General features: G+C 30.8%; 1 protein-coding gene across 1 annotated transcript; it reads left to right on the forward strand.

Moving 5' to 3' along the window:
* The first annotated feature begins 15,759 nt into the window (after positions 1-15,759).
* On the forward strand, positions 15,760-17,832 carry LOC118064228 (uncharacterized). The gene is made up of 2 exons (XM_035078695.1): positions 15,760-17,367; positions 17,444-17,832. Exons 1-2 carry the CDS (start codon positions 16,264-16,266, stop codon positions 17,726-17,728), a joined length of 1,389 nt encoding a protein of 462 aa, XP_034934586.1. The 5' UTR covers positions 15,760-16,263; the 3' UTR covers positions 17,729-17,832.
* Positions 17,833-27,158: the final 9,326 nt, after the last annotated feature.

A 27,158-nucleotide genomic window follows, 5' to 3' on the forward strand; every position in this document is an offset into this window, starting at 1 on the left:
TTTATTCATCTTCAAAATGTTTTTGAAGGACTTTTACAATCAGGACTTAAAATTAACGCTAAGAAATGTATATTTTTCTAAAAAGAGGTCGTCTTTTTAGGTCATATTGTTTCTGGTGAAGGTTTGAAGAGTTGTCCTGAAAAGATTTCTGCCATCATTAATTGGCCTATTCCGAAAAATAAAAGTGAACTTAGGAGTTTTCTTGGACTTTGCTCGTATTATAGGAAATTTATCAAAGATTTTGCTACTTTAGCAAAACCTCTTTATTTAATTAGTGAAGAGAAAAGAGATTTTATTTGGGATGATATAGCTCTTCAAACTTTTCAAAAATTGAAACAAATTTTAACTACTATACCTATTTTAGGTTATCCTGATTCTAATTTTTCATTTATTCTTGACACTGATGCCTCTAATGTTGGTATTGGAGCAGTTCTATCTCAGAAAATTCAAATTAAGAAAAATGGTGAAATTATTTATCAAGAAAAGGTTATTGCGTATTATAATAAGACTTTAAATAGTCGTGAACGAAATTATTGTGTTACTAGAAAAGAATTGATAGCTGTTGTTATTGTGATTGAACATTTTTGTCATTTTCTTCTCAGTAAACGATTCACAATTAGAACTGATCATGCTTCTCTTAGCTGGTTACTTTTTTTCAAAAATCCTAAAGATCAATTTTGTTTCAATATGATTTTGAAGTTCAGCATAGACCTGGTCAAAGTCATGGTAATGCTGATGCTTTATCTCGGCATCCGTGTGATTGTAAGAAATGTTTGAAAATGGATGCTAATGAAGAATATTCTCTTAATGAAAATATTTTTCGTACTATCTGTGAAATTAATGATAATTCCGATTGGATTAAATTTCAGAATAGTGATAGTTAAATTGAATTGAATTGAATTGAATTTTGAATTAAATTCAAAAAGGAAAATAAAATCCCTGAATTTAGTGATGTTTCTCATTTAGATTCAACTTTTAATATTATTTTTCAAGTTGTTGTTTCTCGAGCCAAAGTTAATGAAATAATTTCTGAGGCTCATAATTCTCCTTCTGGTGGACATTTTGGTATAAATAAGACTATTTCTAAAATTCGTCAAAGATTCTTCTGGTCTACTCTTAAATAAGATGTTGATATTTGGTGTAAAAAATGTAAAGTTTGTTTTGATAAAAAGGGTCCTCATAAGAGATCATGTGGTTCTCTTTAAATTTATAATATTGGGTCTCCTTTTGAAAGAGTTGCGATTGATATTCTTGGTCCTCTTACAAAAACTTCTTCTGGAAATAAATTTCTTTTAGTTGTTACTGATTATTTTACTAGATGGCCTGAAACAATTCCTCTTCCTAATCATCAGGCTTCTACTATTGCTGAAGCTTTAGTTTCTCAAATATTTTGTAGATATGGTCTCCCTTTAGAAATTCATTCAAATCAAGGTAGAGAGTTTGAATCAGAAATCTTCAAAGAGGTGATGAATCTTTTTGGAATTAAAAAGACTAGAACTACATCTCTTCATCCTCAATCTAATGGTTTAGTTGAAAGGTTGCATAGGACTATTCTTCAATATTCATCAAAATTTATTAATAAAAATCAAAAAGATTGGGATCGTTGGATTTCTCTATTTTTGTTAGCTTATCGCTCTTCTAGACATGAGACTACAGAATTTTGTCCAGCATTATTGATGTTAGGTCGTGAATTAAGGTTACCTTTAGATTTTCTTCGTGGAATTTCTCCTTCTGAAAATATTTCTAATGACAATTCAACAGGTGAATATGTTTTTGATCTTCGTGAAAAATTACAACTCACTCATGATTATATGCGACGTAATTTAGAAATTAAATCAGGAAAACTTGAATTTAATTATGATTTAAAATCTAACATTTTGTCTTTTGACGTAGATCAAAAAGTTTAGTTTTATTTCCCTAAAAGAGTTAAAAGAAAATGCCCTAAACTTCAATCAGATTGGGAAGGTCCATATATTATTAAAAACAAATTGAATGATGTTGTTCTTAGAATTCAGAAAATTCCGAATGGTCGTTTAAAAGTGGTTCATATAAATAGACTCGCTCCTTATGATGTTGATGATTGATTGTTGATTTAAATTCACAATGTCTGACCTGAAGCGTTCTCGTGGACTTACTATAGGATACACACGGTTGGAGCGTTTGTGTTGTTAACCTTTTTTCCATTAATGGCCAAAATGAAGTTAAGTTAGGCACTAAATGTCCATGGTATCCTATAAAGTTCGAATAGTTGGTTTAAACTATAGTCCAGTCATATTAGATTTTAAATCGTGAAATCTTGAAATGGACAAAATTTTAATAGACTATTTGTAGGGGATGTAGAATTAGTTTCCCCTAAAAAAAAGTGAGCTCCGACACCGGGCAAGGGTTGAAATCACCCTTTAAACGCTTTTTTATGCATTTTTTCATGTTTGTTCTCATTTTTTTCGAGAACTATAACAGATATGAAAAAATATTTTAAACAAAAGTTGTAGCGGCTACAATTTTACATAAAAAAGTCCGCATCTTCGCAACCTTACCTGTAACAGGTAAAAAGTTATTGACCTCTAAAGGTTGGAAAAATTCAAAACAATGAAAATATTGAACACCCTTTGGGCACGATACTGCTGTGAGAGAAACAAAGCGATATGTCAGCGCTTGTCACACTCATTGCGAGTATTTTATCATAATAAACGTGCCTAAACGAAACACAACGTAAACAAAACCCATGAGATAGACAAGGAGGGTTATGTTTATGTATTCAAAATATAGGAAAGGATAGCTGACATCACAAGGTCAGCATTTGTGCTTTAAGACTGTGATCCCACATGTAAGAATCCCCCCAATGACATAAAAAAAAATTGCAAAATAAATAGCACAACGATAAAGTTTTTAGCTGAATGATTCATTTTTTTGATTTTTTTTAATCGACTGTACTGGGGGTAATTTTAATCTTTTTTTAAGTAAAGTTAATTGAAATTAACTTGAGCTCACTTGCTATTTGCAGTTAATTTTAACGTTCTGTTTTTTTAAAGTTTGATTACTTGAGCTCCTTCAAATGTTTTATTCTATCCCCCCAGTTACCCCATGTATCGTTAAAAAAAAATCAAAAAAATGAATATCATTCATCGACTCAGCATTAAAAACTTTATCGATTGATGCTATTTAATTTTGCAATTTTTTTTTATGTCACTTGGGGTGATTACTCTATACAATGCTGGTGATCACTTAGTTTTCTTTAAAGTCTTACAAATGCTGACCTTGTGATGTCAGCTATCCTTTCCTATATTTTGAATACATAAACATAACCCTCCTTGTCTATCTCATGGGTTTTGTTTACGTTGTGTTTCGTTTAGGCACGTTTATTATGATAAAATACTCGCAATGAGTGTGACAAGCGCTGACATATCGCTTTGTTTCTCTCACAGCAGTATCGTGCCCAAAGGGTGTTCAATATTTTCATTGTTTTGAATTTTTCCAACCTTTAGAGGTCAATAACTTTTTACCTGTTACAGGTAAGGTTGCGAAGATGCGGACTTTTTTATGTAAAATTGTAGCCGCTACAACTTTTGTTTAAAATATTTTTTCATATCTGTTATAGTTCTCGAAAAAAATGAGAACAAACATGAAAAAATGCATAAAAAAGCGTTTAAAGGGTGATTTCAACCCTTGCCCGGTGTCGGAGCTCACTTTTTTTTAGGGGAAACTAATTCTACATCCCCTACAAATAGTCTATTAAAATTTTGTCCATTTCAAGATTTCACGATTTAAAATCTAATATGACTGGACTACTATTGAACTTATGTTTTTGAAAATTCCTTGCAAGGTGGATCATTTGTGATTTTAAGAGTCTGATTTTATGAATAGGATGCGTAGTCGGTTATTAATTTGGAGAAATGTTCTCCAAAAGATGAGACCAATTAAATAAAAAGAGGAATTTGAATTCAAATTGAAAATTTGTTTTTAACTTTGATGCTGCAGTAATTTTTAAAATCTGTCTAGATCTTTAAGTCTCTAAAGAGGACTTTACACCAATTATTATAATTTCTATGACATGAACTTTCCGGACAACCATAACTAACAAATTTTACATTGTGATCAGTTGCCCAATGGTTTTTGATAAGTTTTGATGATATTCATTCCATACATATAGTGCAACGGACATCCATTTAAATAAAATACTTATTAATTTTGTAACAATGAAGAAGGACAGCGCCTTTACATATGCATAGAATCATTCATAATTGTATGCAATTTAAGAAAGTAAATTTTCATCATTATTGTCCGTATTTAAACGATTTAAATAGCCTATCAATGTTTGTATACCCTGATAAATTTTACTTTTTTATCATCATAATTATGAATATATTTTTCAATAAATACTTTATGTCTAAAGCGATCATTAATTTCCAGCAAAATCCTACAGCACTCGTTACATCGTTGAACTGGAATTTTTTATTATCGATAATGACATACACTGCATCTAACTTCGTTAAAGGTCCAACAACAACAATAAATGGCTGTAAAGTTGAATTCTTCTCGCCCATTACATTTCGTTGTTTATTTAAACGTGTTTCCAGATCAGTGATTGTCTGTAAAAAGTATGAAAGATTGTTTTTATTGAAATTTAAAAATTACTCGAGGAAGTATCATAACAATATTTAAACTTAAATCTATCCATAGGATAGAGGCACCGCTTTGTTTCGTACTTGATGGTTTCCAGGATTTTTTAACTGTATTTGTTTCTGTAGAGATTGGTCTAAATAAATATGGAAAAATTTTCCGTGCTAACACTGATCGTGGTATATCTTCATTTTCTCTATATTCTCTCAAAATTTTCTTTGTTGCTCTAAATTCGATAGCGATCTCAATAATATTGACATGTAAATTTATCCATTTCTTTTTCAATGATTCAACGTTAACTGGTAATTTTAATAATTTTAAATCTAGCTTAATTTGTTTTTCTCCAAACGGTGGATTTAATTGTGGATATTTATTAAAACATTCACCGACAATCAAACTCTCTCCCCGACGAAAGTCGTGCGTCTTTTTCACAAAATTTTGTCACTGTCGTTAACTGTTAAGGTACTTAGCTCTTTGATACACTCTTCAAAGTCTATTTTATTCGCTGCATGCAATTCTTCATCTTCACTCTTATAACTTTTGAGTATTCTTCTTTAATCTATTTGTATACTTGTGATACAATTTTCCAGAAGCCGATTTTTTAATGTTGTATAACTTACGATATACTTACGATAATTTGCAATTATCCTTAAGCAAATAATTGACAAGCATTTCTGCTAATGTTTCAGCATTGCTTCCAGTTAGAGAATGTTTTAATAAATACTTTCCATTTGGTGTGCTCAGCAACTGTTGGGAAATAGGTTACTAAAAATATTTAGAATGCTGATATTTCAATTGATGAAATGTCTTTATTTTAATTAGGACTATAGGAAGGTAATCATCCAAGAGTTTCCTTATTATGTTCTCTTCACGAGAATCTACAAAAGACTAACTCAAAAATTATCCTAAAGTACTTATCCTAACTATATAACTAAAATCCGCACAAAACAGGCATCTAGGAATGCCTGTAAAAACTGGCGCCAAGTCCACATTCAAGTAAAATTAGTATAAATGGAAAAAAGGTAAGATCAAAAAAACATGTGAAATCAAGTAAAACGCCAAGTTAGCTGCGTCTTTTTTCATAATTTTTTCGAACTAGCAATGTACTATTGACTTATAAAATTTCAGTTAATTTTGAAGTACAAAAAAAAAAAAATCTTCAATACCAAAAAACTATGGAACTTGGCCCAATTTTGTCTTTAAAGTCTGCCCAATTCAGTTTCAAATGTTCTTATGTACGAACTATAATATATGGAACTGTTGAAAGAATTTAAAAAATTGGGCCAAGTTCCATAGTTTTTTGGTTTTGAAGATTTTTTTTTTTGTACTTCAAAATTAACTGAAATTTTATAAGTCAATAGTACATTGCTAGTTCGAAAAAATTATGGAAAAAAGACGCAGCTAACTTGGCGTTTTACTTGATTTCACATGTTTTTTTGATCTTACCTTTTTTCCATTTATACTAATTTTACTTGAATGTGGACTTGGCGCCAGTTTTTACAGGCATTCCTAGATGCCTGTTTTGTGCGGATTTCACTTCTTTTTGAAGTGAAAACTTCTTTAGGCGCGTTGGAGCAATTTTTAGTAGGGGACCAACTTGTAAGTTCACATCACCAAATCATCCGTGTTACTGGCATAGTAACGTTGATATAATATCTATAGCTATGAAGTTGAAGCGTTCCTCTTGAATAACAGTAGAAGTATATATATACATATATATATATATACATGCAAGCGGACGTTTGGTAACATTTTGTGCGACCAAAGTGGAAGTTTGGTGACGAATTGGAATTTTGGTGACTGTCACCAATTTTCCCTACAACGATTATGGAAGTTTGGTGACAGTCATCAAACTTCCAAAATAATTTTGAAATCTATAAAAAAAAGAAAAGTAACAGAAAAATACGATACATGTCGGATATACAGTTAAGAACCATATAATATAATAAGTTCTGTTCTTTAAGAATCTAAAAGGAGCAGAATAACTGAGGAAATATCAAAATTTGTTACAAAAAATAGATTTATCACAATTAGTTTTTTAATTTTTTACCTAATAACGGATATTGAAGATTAAAACGTGAACGTTATATATAATAACATCCATGTATACATTTACCATAGTATATTTGTAACAAAGTTATGTACCATTAATGTTCCATTTATGTAGCATAAGTTATGTATTACAAATAAGCATATACATAAACATATAAGCAACATCACTAAGTTATGTAACAAAATATTATATCCAATGCAAAATAATTCATGTATCGCAGTGTCTATATAACATATGTAACGTAAGTTACATTACACTGATGTTATTTCATTTTATTGATGCTATGTTACACTGAGGAAATGGCTGCGACATAACATAAACATAACATAAGAGTCACTGTTGTGACGTTTTTTTCAAAGTAACATTGTTTGGTCACGAGGACATAATATAGCCGTCACAATTGTGACGTTATACTACAATCACAATGCCATGTAACTGATACGTAACATAGAAGTAACAATTAGGTACATATCATAAAACTCAAATTTGATATAATTGTTATGTCACCTATAAGTCAAAAAAGTTACGTAACTTGTTACTTCCTTGTTATATCACATTTACATTCTGTGTTCACTGGGTAACTCCTCCAGTTACAGGAGCACTCTTACTGATGATGAAAGGAAATGATCGTAAAACTCAATTTCTGTTCTTTTACAACAAATGGTATGTTACGAACAAAAGAAGTATGTTTATATCCATTTTACACAGTGGATAACATTGTTTCAGTAAAAGAAAAAATTTCCCGTTGAAAGATCTCAAATATATTGAATAAATCCTGTTTTCAATTGTTTATAACGAATTTAATTGTTATAAACAATTCACATTAACAAAAAGTAGCATATAACTTTCCGAACAACCCCCTCTACATATCTGTTAAATTTGGTCGCAATCGAATTAACCGTTTTGGAGATTACCCCGAACAGACAGATAGACACCAGAAATTCATATAGTAGTATATATACGTGCAAGTGGAAGTTTGGTAACATTTCGTGCGATCAAAGTGGAATTTTGGAGACAGTCACCAAACTTCCAAAAAAATTTTCTTCTTCCAAATTAATTTTTTTTTTCAATAAGGTTACTAGAAACAACGCGCGCTCTCCGAGCGCGCTGTCTCAAGACAACAACGTTAAAAATTATTTAATTTTTATTTATTTCGAAAATTTAAAAATTTATAACAATTTTAGGGAGTTCCTATGCTACATAGGTGTATTTTCTGCTCTTTTATTACTTTGCCAAGCCAGTTTTTTATTTTTCTGAAATAGAAAAAAGTTCAATAAAATAATGTCTTATGAAAATAGTGAAAAATATGAAATTTCAATAAGACATTATTTAAAGCCAACCACAAAATTTGTAACAATTTTAGGTAGTTCCTATGCTACATAGGTGTATTTTCTGCTTTTTTATTACTCTGCCAAGCCAGTTTTTTTTTCTAAATAGAAAAAAGTTCAACAAAATAATGCCTTATGAAAATAGTGAAAAATATGATATTTCAATAAGACATTCTTTAAAGCCAACCACAAAATTCATAACAATTTCAGGTAGTTCCTATGCTACATAGGTGTATTTTCTGCTTTTTTATTACGTTGCCAAGCCAGTTTTTTTTTCTGAAATAGAAAAAAGTTCAACAAAATAATGTCTTATGAAAATAGTGAAAAATATGATATTGCAATAAGACATTATTTGAAGCCAACCACAAAATTTATAACAATTTTAGGTAGTTCCTATGCTACATAGGTGTATTTTCTGCTCTTTTATTACTCTGCCAAGCCAGTTTTTTATTTTTCTGAAATAGAAAAAAGTTCAACAAAATAACGTCTCATAAAAATAGTGAAAAATATGATATTGCAATAAGACATTATTTGAAGCCAACTACAAAATTTATAACAATTTTAGGTAGTTCCTATGCTACATAGGTGTATTTTCTGCTCTTTCATTACTCTGCCAAGCCAGTTTTTTATTTTTCTGAATAGAAAAAAGTTCAACAAAATAATGCCTTATGAAAATAGTGAAAAATATGATATTGCAATAAGACATTATTTGAAGCCAACCACAAAATTTGTAACAATTTTAGGTAGTTCCTATGCTACATAGGTGTATTTTCTGCTCTTTTATTACTCTGCAAAGCCAGTTTCTTATTTTTTCTGAAATAGAAAAAAGTTCAACAAAATAATGTCTTATGAAAACAGTGAAAAATATGATATTGCAATAAGACATTATTTGAAGCCAACCACAAAATTTATAACAATTTTGGATCGTTTCTACGCTACATAGGTGTATTTTCTGCTTTTTCATTACTCTGCCAAGCCAGTTTTTTTTTCTGAAATAGAAAAAAGTTCAACAAAATAATGTCTTATAGAAATAGTGAAAAATATGATATTTCAATAAGACATTCTTTAAAGCCAACCACAAAATTCATAACAATTTCAGGTAGTTCCTATGCTACATAGGTGTATTTTCTGCTTTTTTATTACGTTGCCAAGCCAGTTTTTTTTTCTGAAATAGAAAAAAGTTCAACAAAATAATGTCTTATGAAAATAGTGAAAAATATGATATTGCAATAAGACATTATTTGAAGCCAACCACAAAATTTATAACAATTTTAGGTAGTTCCTATGCTACATAGGTGTATTTTCTGCTCTTTTATTACTCTGCCAAGCCAGTTTTTTATTTTTCTGAAATAGAAAAAAGTTCAACAAAATAATGCCTTATAGAAATAGTGAAAAATATGATATTTCAATAAGACATTATTTAAAGCCAACTACAAAATTTATAACAATTTTGGATATTTATTATAATTGTTTTTTCTTTCAATCATCTAGAACATCATTTTATCCATGATTCCAAATGAAATCTATTAAAATCGATATGCAACATGCGGGAAACACTTTTTACTTTTTTTAATCATATTCTTTTGTTGTTATTATTCGACAAACACTTATTTTTCATTGATCATTTAAAACTTTTCTTTACCAATAATTCCTAAAAAAGTTTATTTAAATCGATATACAACACGCGGGAAACATTTTTCATTATTCAGAACATAGATGTCTCTTGGTTAGGCAAGAGAGAAGGAAATATCACGAGGTTAACGTGAAAGAGAGTGATAACAATACGTAACGCAAGAAAGAGGGCACTGTAGGGAGCCCAATGTGAAAGAAAGTGACAAAAGACACATTCAGTAAGAGAGAACACATGATAGAGCGCTCGATTAAGTAGAGTGAAACAGCGAGCGAAAAAATCTTGAATAGCAGATATATCGCTGTTAGGGGCGTGGCTTATTTATAACTCCGTTAATAATTAATAAAAAATTCTCGTTTAACGTTTAATTGGAAGCTCATGATATAAGATAACTACCTATTAAATATGAAATCATAATATGTAGCAATTATAAAGATATTTGCATATAAAGATGCGTTGATGACGTCACACAAAATTTTTCGTGTATAGAGTAGTCGGTAGCCTCGGCGCTCATGGGGGAAAGAGCGCGCTAGTGAGAAAGAGAGAGAGAGGGAAAAGGTGAATGTGCACTTGGCGCCGAGTATCTACCGCTACTCTAGATATGAAGTGTGGCCCACAGATGTCTACCAGGACTAAAATTTGTTTATTTTCCTAAACAGTTTTTATGGATACTGGGATTTTCCCTGGGATTTTATTATCCTTTACTTAGGTTTGCTTTTTTTCTTTAACTACCAACATCCTTAGACCACTCATCATACTTTCAATAGAATAATTTTTGATAATATTTAACCAATATTTCAACACGCCTCTTCAAAAATTAATCTATTGAATGATATCTATTTATTAAGAAAAGCATAATACAGCACTTACTTTATAACTTATATTAAACAGAAATTTAGTGATACACCTTCCTTGTGTTTCTATTTTAATTTTTGGGACATATTACAAATGATCCAACATTTGTTGCTAAGGATTAGGGAAACCCAAATAAAACCTAATCAGACCATCTTACTTAATATTAAATTACAAAACATAAACTTATAATAATAACTTATTATTAATATTACTCCAGAGCCAATTCTTTCCTTAATTCCAGGAATTTTACTACTGGTAGAGGCTTTGTGAACATATCAGCTAACTGGTTACCTGTTGGAATATATTTTAAATTAATTGTTTTATTTTCAACTTGCTCACGCGAGAAATGATATTTGATATCGATATGTTTCGATCTCTTGTACTGGTTGGGTTATTTGCGATACTAATGCACCCATTGTTGTCTTCGTATATTGTTGTAGGTTCTGAAATTTTTATATTTATACTATTAGCTAAAGATCTCAACCACATTGCCTCTCTAACAGCTTCAAAAAGGGCCATATACTCTGCTTCAGTGGATGAAGCTGCTACAGAGGTTTGTCTTTTTGTATTCCAAGTAATTGTACAACGTTCGAATAATTTAAATAGATAACCAGTCGTACTCTTTCTATCATTTAAATCAGAACCTCCCCAGTCCGAGTCTACATATCCACTTAAAACATCATTAAAACTGCCTCGAACATATGTTAATTTCAGTTCAGCTGATCCCTTTAGATATCGAAGTACTCTTTTCAGGTTTTTCCACAACTCTTTATTATTTTTATTTAGATAACGACTTAAAATGTTTACAGCCACACTCAGGTCAGGTCTTGTACATAACATTACGTACATTAAACAACCCACAACGTTTCGACAAGGAGCATCAAATTTTTCATCAGAATTTAGGGCTATAAAATCTAGCTTACTCTCGAGTGGAGTATTAACGGGTTTACAATCTGACATATTGAACGTACTTAAAATTTTCTTTATGTATTGACTCTGATCTAAAGTTAATATATTTCCATTTCTCTGAACTCCTAAAATTCCTAAAAAGAGTTTAATATCTTTTAAGTCAGTCATACTAAATTTCTTCATTAAATACTTCTTAAAGTTAGACATTGTTTCCAAATTTTCGGTGGTGATTACAAGATCATCTACATAAAGTACTAAATATATATTTTTCGAAATATCTCCCTTATCTAATATATATATACACCTATCAACAGTTGAATTCCTAAAACCTTCTTCAATTAAAGATTGTTCAAACGTTTCAAACCAGCATCTTGCAGCTTGTTTTAATCCGTAAATGGCTTTATGTAATTTACAAACTTGATTTTTATTACTTTTGACGCCATTAGTCCAATGAAGGGATGGCCGAAACTACCATTTTGGGGAAAAAGAATGAAACCAACGCGAAAATGTTCGTAAAAGTCGTAGGAATATTATTGTAAAAAGTCAGCATCCTAAACGTAAAGGAACCCTTGCAAAAAAATTGCGAAAGCGTGCAAAAATGACTTTTTCGGTAATATCTCGAGAACGGCTGGAGATATGAAGAAAAGTTTTAAGTAAAAGTTGTAGAGAATTAAATTCTCTACAAAAAAGTATTTATACATTTTTTACGTATCTCTTACCGTTTATTAATTATACGCCATCAAAGGTACCGTGGAACGTCGAATTTTTCAAAAAATTATTGTAGATGTAAAAAATTTTTTTTTTAAAAAAGACCAAATCAGAGGGCTTCTTCATTACTCTGACAATATTTTTAAAGGTAATGAGCTTTTCATTAACTAATATTAATTTGAAAATTTCAAATTAATTTTTTTTACACTTAATCGAATTGAATTTTTTTTTTTTCTATACCATTCGATTCAGCGTAAAATTTACGTTAAAGTATGCTCTCGTACTTGGATTTCCATTTTAATCCACGTGAGATTGATTAAAAAAATGAATTGGGGGACTTTCATTTCTTACGGTACTGCCGCTGAGAGAGAACGACATATCTCTCCTTCTCATTCGCACTCATTATATTTTTCTGCACATGCGCGGCGCATAGAAAAGTGTAAGTGCGAGAGAGAACGGCAGTATCTTCCGTTTCACTTGCACTCACTACATTCTTCTGCACATGCGCGGCGCATAAAGAAGTGTAAGTACAAGAGAGAACGGCAGTTTCTTCCGTTTCTCTCACATTCACTACACTTTTATACACATGCGCGGCGCATAAAGAAGTATAAGTGCAAGAGAGAACGGCAGTTTCTTCCGTTTCACTCACACTCACTGTACTTTTAAACACGTGCGGAGTATACGACAAAATATAAGTGCGAGTGAGATCGCATACTCCGCTAGTGGAAGCGCAGCAGATAGAAAAGGGCCCATTGAATCCTACTGTAAACATATTAAATTTTATTACTGCTATTATTCTAGATGAATAGTCAGCAGCTATGGACATTCTTGATGTTGAGTCGAAAATGCTTTTTCACTCAAGTTGAAAATCTTTAAAAATTTTTCTAAGTTTTTAAAATAATTTCAAACTATGGAAAATTGGGTTAAAAAAAAGTAATCATTTTTATATATACACATCGATAGAGAATTTAATTCTCTATCGAATGAGATCAACTTTTTTTTTATTATTTATATGTTGCAAAATACAAAAATTTATCAAATTTTGCAACATTTTTCAACGATAATGTAATTATAACATTGTTTCATACATGTGTGCAAATTTTTAAATATTTTTAAAAAATTTAAAAAATTCTTTTTGAAGAATTAAAGAAAAATTCTTTATAAGGAAAGAAAAATTCTTTTTCAACAATTAAAAATTGTTATCATAAATAAAATTACTACCATCAAGCTGTAAATTTACACACATATTCACAACATTTATACAAACATGTATGCAAATTTTTGAACTTCCCCAACAACCGGAAGTTGCCAATCAAATTTATTAAAAAAAAAATATGTAAGAAAAGTATCTTCTTCTTGAAGAATTAAAAAATATTATCATCAATCAAATTGTTTTAATACAACTGAAAATTTGCACCCATCTTCTCAAGATGTATACAAACATGACTATAAAATTTATTAAAAAAATATAAATGTATAAAAAAAAATTTCTTTTTTCGAGAAACAGGAAAATTATGTTTTATTCTTTATAATTTCTCTTGGCTCCAAAAATGTGAGAACATCTGACTATTTTATGAGTCTCACTTACGCACATGCGCGGATCCCTTAAAGCATGATGGTCTGTGGCAAAGTAGGGATGCAGGTATGGAAGTGTCAGACCCATGCCTTCGTTCATGGACCCCCCGTCACGCAGCATTACACACACGCAGCATATTTCTAATGTTGCGCACGCACTGTTCTTTTTGCTCTATCTAATTCAATAGGTACGACTGAAATAGATGAAACATAGTCCATTTGCCTTCGCTTCGGCGTCATACTGACTTTACTTTACCCTCAACATTCTGTGAGTTTGGTACGATTTTTTACGTTAACAGAATATTAGTAATTCCTTATTCAATTATTTCAACATTCTTTCTTAACAATTATAAATTGTGTTTGTGCGTATTGTACTTTGTTAGTGTACGTGAACATTGCAGATATTACAAACATCAGAGCTTCTGGAATTTTTTTGGAGCGTCACCACGTGTTCAGCGCAACGAATATATTGCATTGAGTGTAAGGTACATATCCCCCATAATAATTATTTTATGTCATTATATTTATTGCCATGCATTCATACGATGTTACTTATTATCTATTAATTATTTTTTGCCAGGGTAATTTCTCATACAGTTCTTTCCATATACAACTTATACGCTCGTTATGCTAGTTATTGCAATATTAATGTATGTCAATATCATTATTGGAAAATAATTTTTTTTTCCTTTCCAATACGATGCTATATATATTACATTACATGTATGTCATATATTATAGTTTCATACATTAAACTATAACGTACTTTTGTTGTTTGTGTATACCGTTAGTTTCACTTTTTCGTTATGACGCATTCAACAGATTCGAACTGATGCCCATTACCTTTTGAGTCAGGTATATTGGGTACTTTTGACTTCGAAGCGCTCCTCAGGTAACTTAACTAACAGCTTGACTCTGACAGACCTTTTCTACTACTCAATTTTATAACATAAAGTCCCACATAACTATATGTCACAGCTTCAAATTTTTTTGGTATTCATTTTTTTTGAAAATTCATTTTTTTAACGTCAACATTCCCATTTTATTGCAGATTTTTGAAATATAATGGATTCTTCACTTTTGTGCTCCATTTGTTTGCAAGAACTAGCTGCCGACTCGACTACTGTGGTTTATGAAAAAGGACTACAAACGTTGATTAAAAGAAGCCAAGAAAAAGGTGACGATAAATGGAAGCAATGGATTGGTAAACAAAATTATACTTTTCATATTAACTGTCGGAAACGATACGCTGTATCGTTAAGAGAACCTAACACAATGTCGTTGCGACAATCTTCTGAAATAGTTTCTAATCTGCAATCAGCAGCAGACGTAATACCCTCTTCTCCCTCCGCCTCTGGATCATCTACATCATTCTCTGAATTTCAAAATGATTTTCAATTCGACAAGCTATGCTTCATATATGGTAATGTATGGGATAAAAGGAAACTAGGATCGATCGTCAGCGAAAATAGAATGAAAGATCGTTTTATTGCTGCTGCTAGAGAACATGATGATTCTTTTGGAGCTCCTATTATCGCACGTCTACAAAGCATCGAATCTATTGTTGCAGCGAAGGCACGATATCATACAACATGTAATATAAAATTAATATTACCACTCTACAAAAAACCCTCATCTACCAATAGTAAAGAAACAGATGTTACCTTTCAAAGAATATATGAACATATCGAATCTAGTGGTGAATTTAAATTTCGTTACTCGACTTTAAAAGCACTAATGGAGGATGATGATAATTATGAAATTTCCACTCGAACTTTATTTCGACATTTAAAAAAAAAATATGGAGATGACATTTTTATATTTCAACATAAAGGCAAAGAACCAATAATCTATTACAAATATCATAATATGGCACAAATTTGTAGCGATTGGTATGGTGGTAGTGAGTCTGTCAGTGAATCCGCCAAACGAACTATACTTCAAGTATGTGCCGAGATTTTACAAGATGAAATTAAGAAATTTCGATACAACACAACAACTTATCCTACACCTCAAGCATTTCTCGATACTGTTACATCAGACATACCTCCACTTCTTAATAGTTTTTTACACAGATTAATAATAACAGATGGAAAGGAGCAGTCTCATGAATCTTCACTTTACATCAAAATTGAAAATCTTGCCCACTCTATTATATCAGCACTTCGCCCAAAATCATTTATCTCATGTCTTCAATTATCTATAGAAACGTACATTTATCGTAAGACGGGATCAAAATTAGCTATAAATTTATTAAACAGATTAGGAATATGTTCGTCGTACCATAATATTCAACTCCACGAAGCTTCAACGATTATTCATCCACAAACAACTAAAATCGAAAATGCATTTGTCCAATATGTTTTTGATAATACTGACCACAATGCCAGTACTTCAGATGGTCGTGAAACCTTTCACTGTTTAGGTGGCATTGCTGCGTATACTCCAGCTGATCATATTTCATATGAAGGAAGTACAATTAAAGAATTACCAAGCTTTTGACCAACAACACCGATTTAATACGTACAGCATTGGAGTATGAATTATCTCCATTTCCGTTATCATTATTCGATGAAAATGGATATATGAGGAAAGGAACGAAATCAGATTTATATGATGTTTTTGAAACAATAAACGCTAGTAGTAAAATTTTGAAAGAATCCGTTTGTGTCATCGATGGAGGATGGCTATTACACCAAGTACAATGGCCGCATAGTAAAACATTCCGAGATATTTGTGATCTTTATGTTTCATATATTCATCGACATTTCCCGGAAGCATACATAGTTTTTGATGGATACAGTAATGAAAATGTTGCTGTAAAAACATATGAACGATTTCGTCGTAATGAAAAAAATTTTGCTCCAGATGTTAATATCAATATGGATTTGATGGTATTATTAACACGTGAAAAGTTTTTAGCAAATATTGCTAATAAACATAAATTCATAAATTTACTAACAGAATCCTTGAGGCAATCAAACATTCATGTTGAAGTGGCAAATGGAGATGCTGACACATTGATTGTAACTACTGCAATCGAATTGAAGAATCGTGTATCAAAATCGGTAGTAGTTGTAGGTAATGATGTCGATCTCATTGTTTTATTAGTCGGTCTGACTTCACCTGGCACAATCATATATTTCTATAAAATGGGATCAGGTAAAACTGAGAGCAGAGTTTATGACACACATTCCAATCAGCTATTCAAAGATTTCATTCTATTCGTCCATGCATTTTCTGGCTGTGATTCAACAAGTGCCCTATTTAATAAAGGCAAAAAGAGATTAGTAAAGCTGTTTCTCGAAGATGCACAATTAACAGATATGATAAAACCTTTTTACAGTAGTAACAGTGAAAAACGAATTTTGTATGAAGTTGCAGAAAAAATAATTTTCCAGCTTTATCTTAGTAATAATACAAAAGAGCAACCTACAACAATTGCTGAACTAAGATACTACTTATTTAATCAAACGATATTCCATAATAATAAAGAATCGTCATTAGCTACTTTACCTCCAACTCAAGCAGCACTTCTAGAGCATACAAAAAGAGTCTATTTACAAGTACAAGAATGGCTTGGAAGAAACATGGACGCTGAAGAATGGGGATGGAAGAGAATATTCCAAATCATCATGTATCCAGTGATGACAACAGCACCGCCCGCACCAGATGTACTACTTGAACAGGTAATTAAGGAACGAAAGTAATTTAAAGTCTATGAGTAATTACAAAGGTACTGAAAATAATAAAATTATATTCCAGGTTCGTTGTTCATGCACGGACTGTTCGAGTAGCCGTTGCACGTGTAAAAAGAGTGGTATTCGCTGTACTCAGCTTTGTAAGAACTGTGAAGGGAATGCTTGCGAAAACAAGGCGATACAACCGGCAGAACAAACTGCAGAAATTTGTGAAGAAGAAGAAAATAATGATGAACTTGAGGCAGAAGAATATTTGGAGGAAGAGTCGGAAACGGAGGAGCAAATCGAAGAAGAGTTAGATCACACTAACACTGCTGAACCGATGGAAATCGATTTCGACAATTATTAATTTATTATTAAATAAAAATACAAATCATAAGTTTACTTTTAATTCGTTGTATTTATTTATATCCACAACAACTGTCCACAAACAAATATTTAGTAAAATGATCATGGAAGGTGTGCAAATTTTCAGTTGTATTAAAATAACTTTATTGATGATAATATTTTGTAATTCTGCAAGAAGAAGATATTTCTCTTACATTTTTTTTTTTTAAATTTGATTGTCAACTTCCGGTTATCGGGGGGAATTAAAAATTTGAACGCATGTTTGTTGAAGCGATGAGAATATGTGTGCAAATTTTAAGCTTGATTGTAGTAATTTTATTTATAGTGATATTTTCTAATTATTTAAAAAGAATTTTTCTTTCCTTCTAAAGATTTTTTTCTATAATTCTTTAAAAAGAAATTTTTTTTTATAATTGTTAAGAAAGAATGTTGAAATAATTGAATAAGGAATTACTAATATTCTGTTAACGTAAAAAATCGTACCAAACTCACAGAATGTTGAGGGTAAAGTAAAGTCAGTATGACGCCGAAGCGAAGGCAAATGGACTATGTTTCATCTATTTCAGTCGTACCTATTGAATTAGATAGAGCAAAAAGAACAGTGCGTGCGCAACATTAGAAATATGCTGCGTGTGTGTAACATGCTGTCGTGTGAGGGGTCCATGAACGAAGGCATGGGTCTGACACTTCCATACCTGCATCCCTACTTTGCCACAGACCATCATGCTTTAAGGGATCCGCGCATGTGCGTAAGTGAGACTCATAAAATAGTCAGATGTTCTCACATTTTTGGAGCCAAGAGAAATTATAAAGAATAAAACATAATTTTCCTGTTTCTCGAAAAAAGAAATTTTTTTTTATACATTTATATTTTTTTAATAAATTTTATAGTCATGTTTGTATACATCTTGAGAAGATGGGTGCAAATTTTCAGTTGTATTAAAACAATTTGATTGATGATAATATTTTTTAATTCTTCAAGAAGAAGATACTTTTCTTACATATTTTTTTTTTAATAAATTTGATTGGCAACTTCCGGTTGTTGGGGAAGTTCAAAAATTTGCATACATGTTTGTATAAATGTTGTGAATATGTGTGTAAATTTACAGCTTGATGGTAGTAATTTTATTTATGATAACAATTTTTAATTGTTGAAAAAGAATTTTTCTTTCCTTATAAAGAATTTTTCTTTAATTCTTCAAAAAGAATTTTTTAAATTTTTTAAAAATATTTAAAAATTTGCACACATGTATGAAACAATGTTATAATTACATTATCGTTGAAAAATGTTGCAAAATTTGATAAATTTTTGTATTTTGCAACATATAAATAATAAAAAAAAAGTTGATCTCATTCGATAGAGAATTAAATTCTCTATCGATGTGTATATATAAAAATGATTACTTTTTTTTAACCCAATTTTCCATAGTTTGAAATTATTTTAAAAACTTAGAAAAATTTTTAAAGATTTTCAACTTGAGTGAAAAAGCATTTTCGACTCAACATCAAGAATGTCCATAGCTGCTGACTATTCATCTAGAATAATAGCAGTAATAAAATTTAATATGTTTACAGTAGGATTCAATGGGCCCTTTTCTATCTGCTGCGCTTCCACTAGCGGAGTATGCGATCTCACTCGCACTTATATTTTGTCGTATACTCCGCACGTGTTTAAAAGTACAGTGAGTGTGAGTGAAACGGAAGAAACTGCCGTTCTCTCTTGCACTTATACTTCTTTATGCGCCGCGCATGTGTATAAAAGTGTAGTGAGTGTGAGAGAAACGGAAGAAACTGCCGTTCTCTCTTGTACTTACACTTCTTTATGCGCCGCGCATGTGCAGAAGAATGTAGTGAGTGCAAGTGAAACGGAAGATACTGCCGTTCTCTCTCGCACTTACACTTTTCTATGCGCCGCGCATGTGCAGAAAAATATAATGAGTGCGAATGAGAAGGAGAGATATGTCGTTCTCTCTCAGCGGCAGTACCGTAAGAAATGAAAGTCCCCCAATTCATTTTTTTAATCAATCTCACGTGGATTAAAATGGAAATCCAAGTACGAGAGCATACTTTAACGTAAATTTTACGCTGAATCGAATGGTATAGAAAAAAAAAAAAAAATTCAATTCGATTAAGTGTAAAAAAAATTAATTTGAAATTTTCAAATTAATATTAGTTAATGAAAAGCTCATTAAAAAAAAAAAAAAACCTTTAAAAATATTGTCAGAGTAATGAAGAAGCCCTCTGATTTGGTCTTTTTTAAAAAAAAAAATTTTTTACATCTACAATAATTTTTTGAAAAATTCGACGTTCCACGGTACCTTTGATGGCGTATAATTAATAAACGGTAAGAGATACGTAAAAAATGTATAAATACTTTTTTGTAGAGAATTTAATTCTCTACAACTTTTACTTAAAACTTTTCTTCATATCTCCAGCCGTTCTCGAGATATTACCGAAAAAGTCATTTTTGCACGCTTTCGCAATTTTTTTGCAAGGGTTCCTTTACGTTTAGGATGCTGACTTTTTACAATAATATTCCTACGACTTTTACGAACATTTTCGCGTTGGTTTCATTCTTTTTCCCCAAAATGGTAGTTTCGGCCATCCCTTCATTGGACTACATCAGGTACTCTCATATAGATTTCTTCTTTCAATATACCATTTAAAAAGGCTGTCTTCACATCCATATGATGAATAAGTAAATTAAATTGGTTCGCTAAAGCTACTATGATTCTAAAACTAGAAATCCTAGCTACAGGTGCAAAGGTTTCATTGTAATCTACTAGGTATTCTTGGCTAAAACCTCTAGCTACTAGTCGGGCTTTATATTTTGATGGGTTTCCAAATTCATCATTCTTTATTGTGAATACCCATTTACAATCCACTATATTTTTATCTGGAGGCTTGGATACTAAAGACCATGTCTTATTTATCAAGAGAGAATTAATTTCATCTTTTATAGCCAATTCCCATTGAGCCCTATCATTCCTACTTTTAATTTCTTGATATGAAGTTGGAATATTACAAACAAAAAATTGAGCAGTCAATAAATGATTATCAAACATGTCATCTTCATTGTATGAAATAACCGGACGACCTTTAATTCTTTCACTCCTTCTTGGCTCAATTGATCTCTCTCTTCTTGAACTCTCAGAATTATCACAGTGATAATTCTGAGAGTTTTGAGATTCAGGATCTATTTCCATATCTGTTTCAACTACAGATTCATTATTCAATTTGACATTTTCAGTGTTAGATTTCATTTCATCTGATTCATTAACATCAGATTTATTTAATTTACCTACTGATTTTGACATTATGTCAGATGCATCAGTTTTATTTTGAGTGTTTTCGAAATTAACACTTTCAGTCTTAGCTGTTGGTCTAGTTTTCAAAAAACTAGTCTCATCAATTATAACATCTCTAGCTACTGTAAACTTTCCAGCTTCCACATCCCATATCTTATACCCATTTGATTCATACCCAACCAGTACACCTTTTAGTGATTTTTCATCAAATTTTGATTTTCTGGTTTTCTTATGGATAAAAGCCGTAGAACCAAATACTTTTAAATATTTTAACTGTGGCTTTTTACCATGCCACATTTCGTATGGTGTTTTAGACTGTTTCAAAGCTCTTGTGGGTGTCAAGTTAATTAAATATGTACTAGTTAAAACAGCTTCACCCCAAAAAGTCTTGTCTAAACTAGCTCCCGCAATCATTGCTCGAGCCTTTTCAGTAATTGTTCTCACCATACGTTCTGAAACACCATTCAATTGCGGGGTATGTGGAGCAGTCAAGTGATAAGTAATGCCTTTCTTAATACAATATTCCTTCATCTCGTTTGATAAATACTCTCTACCATTATCACAATACAGATTAACAATTTTTAAATTAAAGTGAGCCTCACTTTTAGCTACAAAATCTTGAAAAACTGTAAAGACTTCAGACTTATACGCAATCAAATATGTAACACAATAGTGTGTATATTGATCAACAAATAAAACAAAATAATTCTTATCATTTACTGTAGAAGGAGTGATAGGGCCGCAAACATCTGAATGAATTATAAATAACGGTTGTTTAACATGGCTTTTATCTTTAATCTTATTAAATGACAAACGCGCTAATTTGCCATTAATACACGGTTCACATAGATTATTATTCGGCAAAATATTTTCGATTAGTCCTATATCCTCTATCATCTTTTTATTTTTCAATTCTAAAAATTTGGTTTTACCTATATGTCCTAGACGCTGATGCCATAATTCATAATTTTCATCTTTAACAATATTTACTTGAGCATGTTTGACAATCACAAGCTTAATACCAATCAAATTATTTAACGACTCACCTGTCATGATGACATTATTATCCTTACTTATTTCGACACCTTTTTGGTTAAAAATAATTACCATACCAGCTTCCTGCATTCTTTTTACTGATAGTAGATTATACGGGATATCTGGACAGTAGAAGACATTTTCTAGGATTCCTTGTGCACCTAGGTTACCGACAACGTTCAATGAGCCCTTCTTGGTTATTGTGATGTATTCTCCCTTTTTTGCAATCAACACTTTTATTGGTGTCTGTAAATCAGCAAAATCTCCAACTAGATCTTCTCTGTTGACTATATGATCAGATGCTCCCGAGTCCAAAATAAATGGAATACAATTATTGTTGTCGTAATTATTTTGATGATGTAATGTATAGTCGCTAGTCATAAAAGCGAAGCTTGATATATTATCCTTTGACGATTGAACAATTTGTACAGTTTGAACATTTTTGTTTTTCTCAGCTTTTTGATACTGAATATTTCTCTTGTAATAGTAGCAATCACTTTTGATGTGTCCTCTTCTACCGCAGTGATGACATTTTCTTTTGGCTAAATTTCTTTTATTGGGTTGAAATGATTTGTTTTTGTTTTGTTTTTGATGATTACTTTTAAAGTATTTCTGCTTATTAAAATTATTCTTTCTCACTGCATTATCTTGATTCTCCACATAAAGCATTTTTGAACTTGTATCACGATTATCAGTCTTGATTTTTGTTTCATGGTCTAAAAGTCTTGTTTTAACGAAAGCTAAATTCAAATTATCTTCAGATAATGTTTCTATAGCAGTAATCACACCGTTGTAAGATGATGGAAGTGTCAATAACAAATGTGACACTTTATCAGGTTCTTCTAATTTTCCACCTGCGACCAATAATTCTGTAACTAAATCATCAAAAATTCTAAAATGTTCCATCAAAGATATGTCGCCTTGTAATTTAAGTTCCAATAATCTTTTTCGTAAAGCCAATTGAGTGGCTAGGCTTTTTCGTTCGTAAATCGCGTCTAACTTTTGAAAAATTTTTTTTGCGGTATTTGCTGAATCCGCGAAACCAAGAAAAGAATCACTTAAATATTCCACAATCACACTTTTTGCGATACGTTCTGCTTTTAACCACTTTCTATTAAGTTCTTCAGGAGCTTCATTATCAATAACTTTGATAACATTCAATTCAATTAGTAAAGCACGAATCCTTAACTTCCATACACTATATCTATCACCGTCAAAAGCTTTAATATTTCTCTTGGATTTTGTCATCTCCATTGTTTATAATCGTGAGATACACTGAACGAGAGAAACGTATAAATGTTACACTTATGACTTTAACAAGGCCAATATAAACGCAATTGTTAAATAAAACACCATAAAAACTGTCACTGAAACACAAAGTAACCTGGGCCCATAACCTGTTGGGAAATAGGTTACTAAAAATATTTAGAATGCTGATATTTCAATTGATGAAATGTCTTTATTTTAATTAGGACTATAGGAAGGTAATCATCCAAGAGTTTCCTTATTATGTTCTCTTCACGAGAATCTACAAAAGACTAACTCAAAAATTATCCTAAAGTACTTATCCTAACTATATAACTAAAATATGAAGTGTGGCCCACAGATGTCTACCAGGACTAAAATTTGTTTATTTTCCTAAACAGTTTTTATGGATACTGGGATTTTCCCTGGGATTTTATTATCCTTTACTTAGGTTTGCTTTTTTTCTTTAACTACTAACATCCTTAGACCACTCATCATACTTTCAATAGAATAATTTTTGATAATATTTAACCAATATTTCAACAGCAACAATTTTCGTAATCGCTGTTAATATATTTTTCATTACAATTAACAAGATTTATTATGACGTCATGTAATTTATAGATTTTTTGAAAATATAAGTGCTCACAATTCCTTTTTGATGTAACGTCGATGATTGTCGTGTGTGCGGTGGCTATGGAAAATTCTATACATGTAAAAATGTGTAACAAGATTATTTCCGGAAAAAAGAAAAAAAGTATTGGCAATACGTACTTATTACTACAAAAAAAAGAAGCAAGTCATTTATATTATCTGTATACAGATAATACGTATATGTTAACAGAAAGACGGCGCCTTTAATATTTAATATCGTCATATAAGAAAAATAATAAGGGAATGTATGCTTACAGTTGATAATTCCGTTAATTTGTTTCTTTCATGGATAAATCTGATATAGTGTCCCATAGGTTTGATTAACATTTTTACATCATCATCAGACATTCGTCAAAAAACAAAGTTATCTATTTTCTCTCCTAGTTCATTTTACAAAAAAAGCATTTGTTAATAAAAAATACAGTCTATCAGTTATACAGATGTTTGGAATATATTTTTCTTTTTCAGATCAAGCTACAAACTGTATACAGTATAACTGTAGTATACTTGATCATAAAAATGCCGATTTTCCATTATACCAATGAGTTTCATAAGAAAGTATTAGATCAGTTTTTTTAAGAATAATTATATACATATGTTCAAAAATTTCCAAATATTCCGATAAATTCCACTCGGTCAATTTATTGCGAATTAATTCACTTGAATCTCCGTTACTGTCATTCGTATGGGTTTTTTCAACTACAATGTTATCGGTGGTCGTACACTCCGGTGTCTTATGTTCCATATTGTTAGACATATATAAATTGTATTTTGAAATGATTAATGTGTAAGGTTTTTGTCGATTTTGAATGTTCAGCGCCTTATTCTGCACCCGTTATTCTTCGTTATTTTCATTTATTTCCAGCATCTGTCTCACTGTCTTCTATTTCGGTGTCAATTAATAAATGATCTCTATCTTCTATTGAAAATTGAGTACATGGTACGAATAACACATTGCGACCTATAATTGTAAAGTCAAAAATATACGTATTTTATAAACTTATTTGAAGCAATTTACGTAGAATACATATGCTCATTCATTAACGTTAATAAGCACATTAAAAAATATCATAATAATATGCTCTTCCATTGTAAGAATAACCAATTGTTACTTATATAATGAATTATTGATTTTTGTATTAATCAGATCAATGTTTTTTAATTACTTTAATAAATCTTATAAACTGACTTAAATGGCTGAAATATGTAACAAATAAATTCATTGTCTAAGATATTCGTCAAAAATACGTGGATTTCATTATTTTTTTCAACATCTTGAAAACGTTAATGAACGAATGTCATGTTAGACGTAAAGAAACATCGCTAAGTATGAGATATATTACTTGGCAATGAAAGAAAAACATAATGAAGAATGTTGTCTCGACACACTATTAACATTCCGCACGATGGGTATGAAAATATTTTGATTGATTCTACCGAGTTATTTGCATTATTGATATTATTAACTGAACTACTTGTCGCTATTACCAAGAATTTAGTTTATAACAGTTATCCCTGAAACATCACTCTGAATAAGATAGAAAATATATTACTAGTAATGACACCACTGATGTTAAAAACGAAAATGATTATCAAATATAATATTTGCAGAAATATAATTATTAAGTATCTCTATTAAAATATTAAAAATTTATCAAAGAAAAAAACTACGATTTTTGCCCCCGAGTGAAGAGTGAATAATTCACACAAAGAACACATACCTTGAAAAAGTTATTATTTTTGTTTTGATTCTGAGAAACTCGAGATGTCCGTTAGACTATCGAATTTATTGAACACTTCTCTCGTTTCTATTTTTTCCTAGTGGTTATAAAATGGCTGATTAACAGAGAAGAGCGGCGTCTTTCTAAATGTTATTGATGTTTAATGGTACTAAAATATGTACCTTAGTGTAGAACTAAATATTCATAAAGTAAAAAGAACATGTCTCCTATATTTCTCTTTTACGTATTGCAAAAACTGTTCTTTTCTCAATATCTCGTAGTCTTCATTAAGTCTTAGAATAAATGAAATGTATGTAATATGCGGTTAATAGAAATGAAAAAATAACTTCTAATAAAAGCAGAATATCATTCCTTGTTTATAATGATAATATCAAAATAAAACGTTTTTTAGAAAATAATTGCGTATTTAACTAGAAAAAGCTACAACGACTCAATTAATCACAAAAGTTTGCTATTGTCTTTTATATTCTAAAAATCTAATAACTCGATAAACAATATACAAATGGATAATACATATAAATTTATACTTACTATTCTAATTTTGTTGTTAATTTCCAGCAATTCTGGATTTCTGTAAACACAGATGTCGCGAGAAAGTAATGTTTTGTGCAGAAAATTCCTGCTTTACCAGATCCGATCGTGTTGGTAGCACAACGTCTTATGCACTAACGAAGCTCTGACTCGGACGTGATCGTCAAAATTTTTTACTACTACTTATTCATAACTAAATCTGTGTTAACATAAGCATCGATACATTGAAAATTAGGTAGCCCACTATCGACGAATTTGCGTCATATAATTTCATCATAACGACATCCAATACCAGTCGTTCAATGTTTTGCGCTTATTTGTTCATTGTCCAACAAACAGTCAATATTGAGTATAGAAATCTTCATAAGTATAAAATAAGCATTTGTTCTCAACTTACAAATATTATTGTCATTATTTTATCTCAATTGTATACGTCATTTACCGTTGTAAGGAACATTTATCGCTATGCCGTATTCAACTGTTCTCGTTCCATTGCGAGGAAAAGATTATGAACTTAAGTTTCACCATAGAAACCCCATTTTTACGTTCTCAGATTTGATAACTACCGGTAAGATCTTCATTTTACTTCATTTTAAAATGCACCAATATATGTTTCTGTTTCTGTACATTTATTTTTTTACAGTTCGCAATTGTGTAACATCAAGATCATTCAGACTCACATGGCGAAACATTGAATTAATATGTCATAATTATCAATCCTGCTATAGGGAAGCCGAACGATATTGAAGCGAACCGTTTATGATAATTATCTTGTGAATGACAAGTTATTAATATCGACGATGCTGTATTTTCGATAAAAACATCTAAATCTGCTGTAATACAATGCTTGTAAAAGATGCAATCTTCCTTGAAAATTTTCATCATAACTGCCACATTATATTTTGATTATTGATTT

Source organism: Chelonus insularis, unplaced genomic scaffold (assembly GCF_013357705.1).
Source record: "Chelonus insularis isolate UGA/USDA-ARS -01 unplaced genomic scaffold, ASM1335770v1 contig_16_pilon, whole genome shotgun sequence".
NCBI lineage: Eukaryota > Metazoa > Arthropoda > Insecta > Hymenoptera > Braconidae > Chelonus > Chelonus insularis.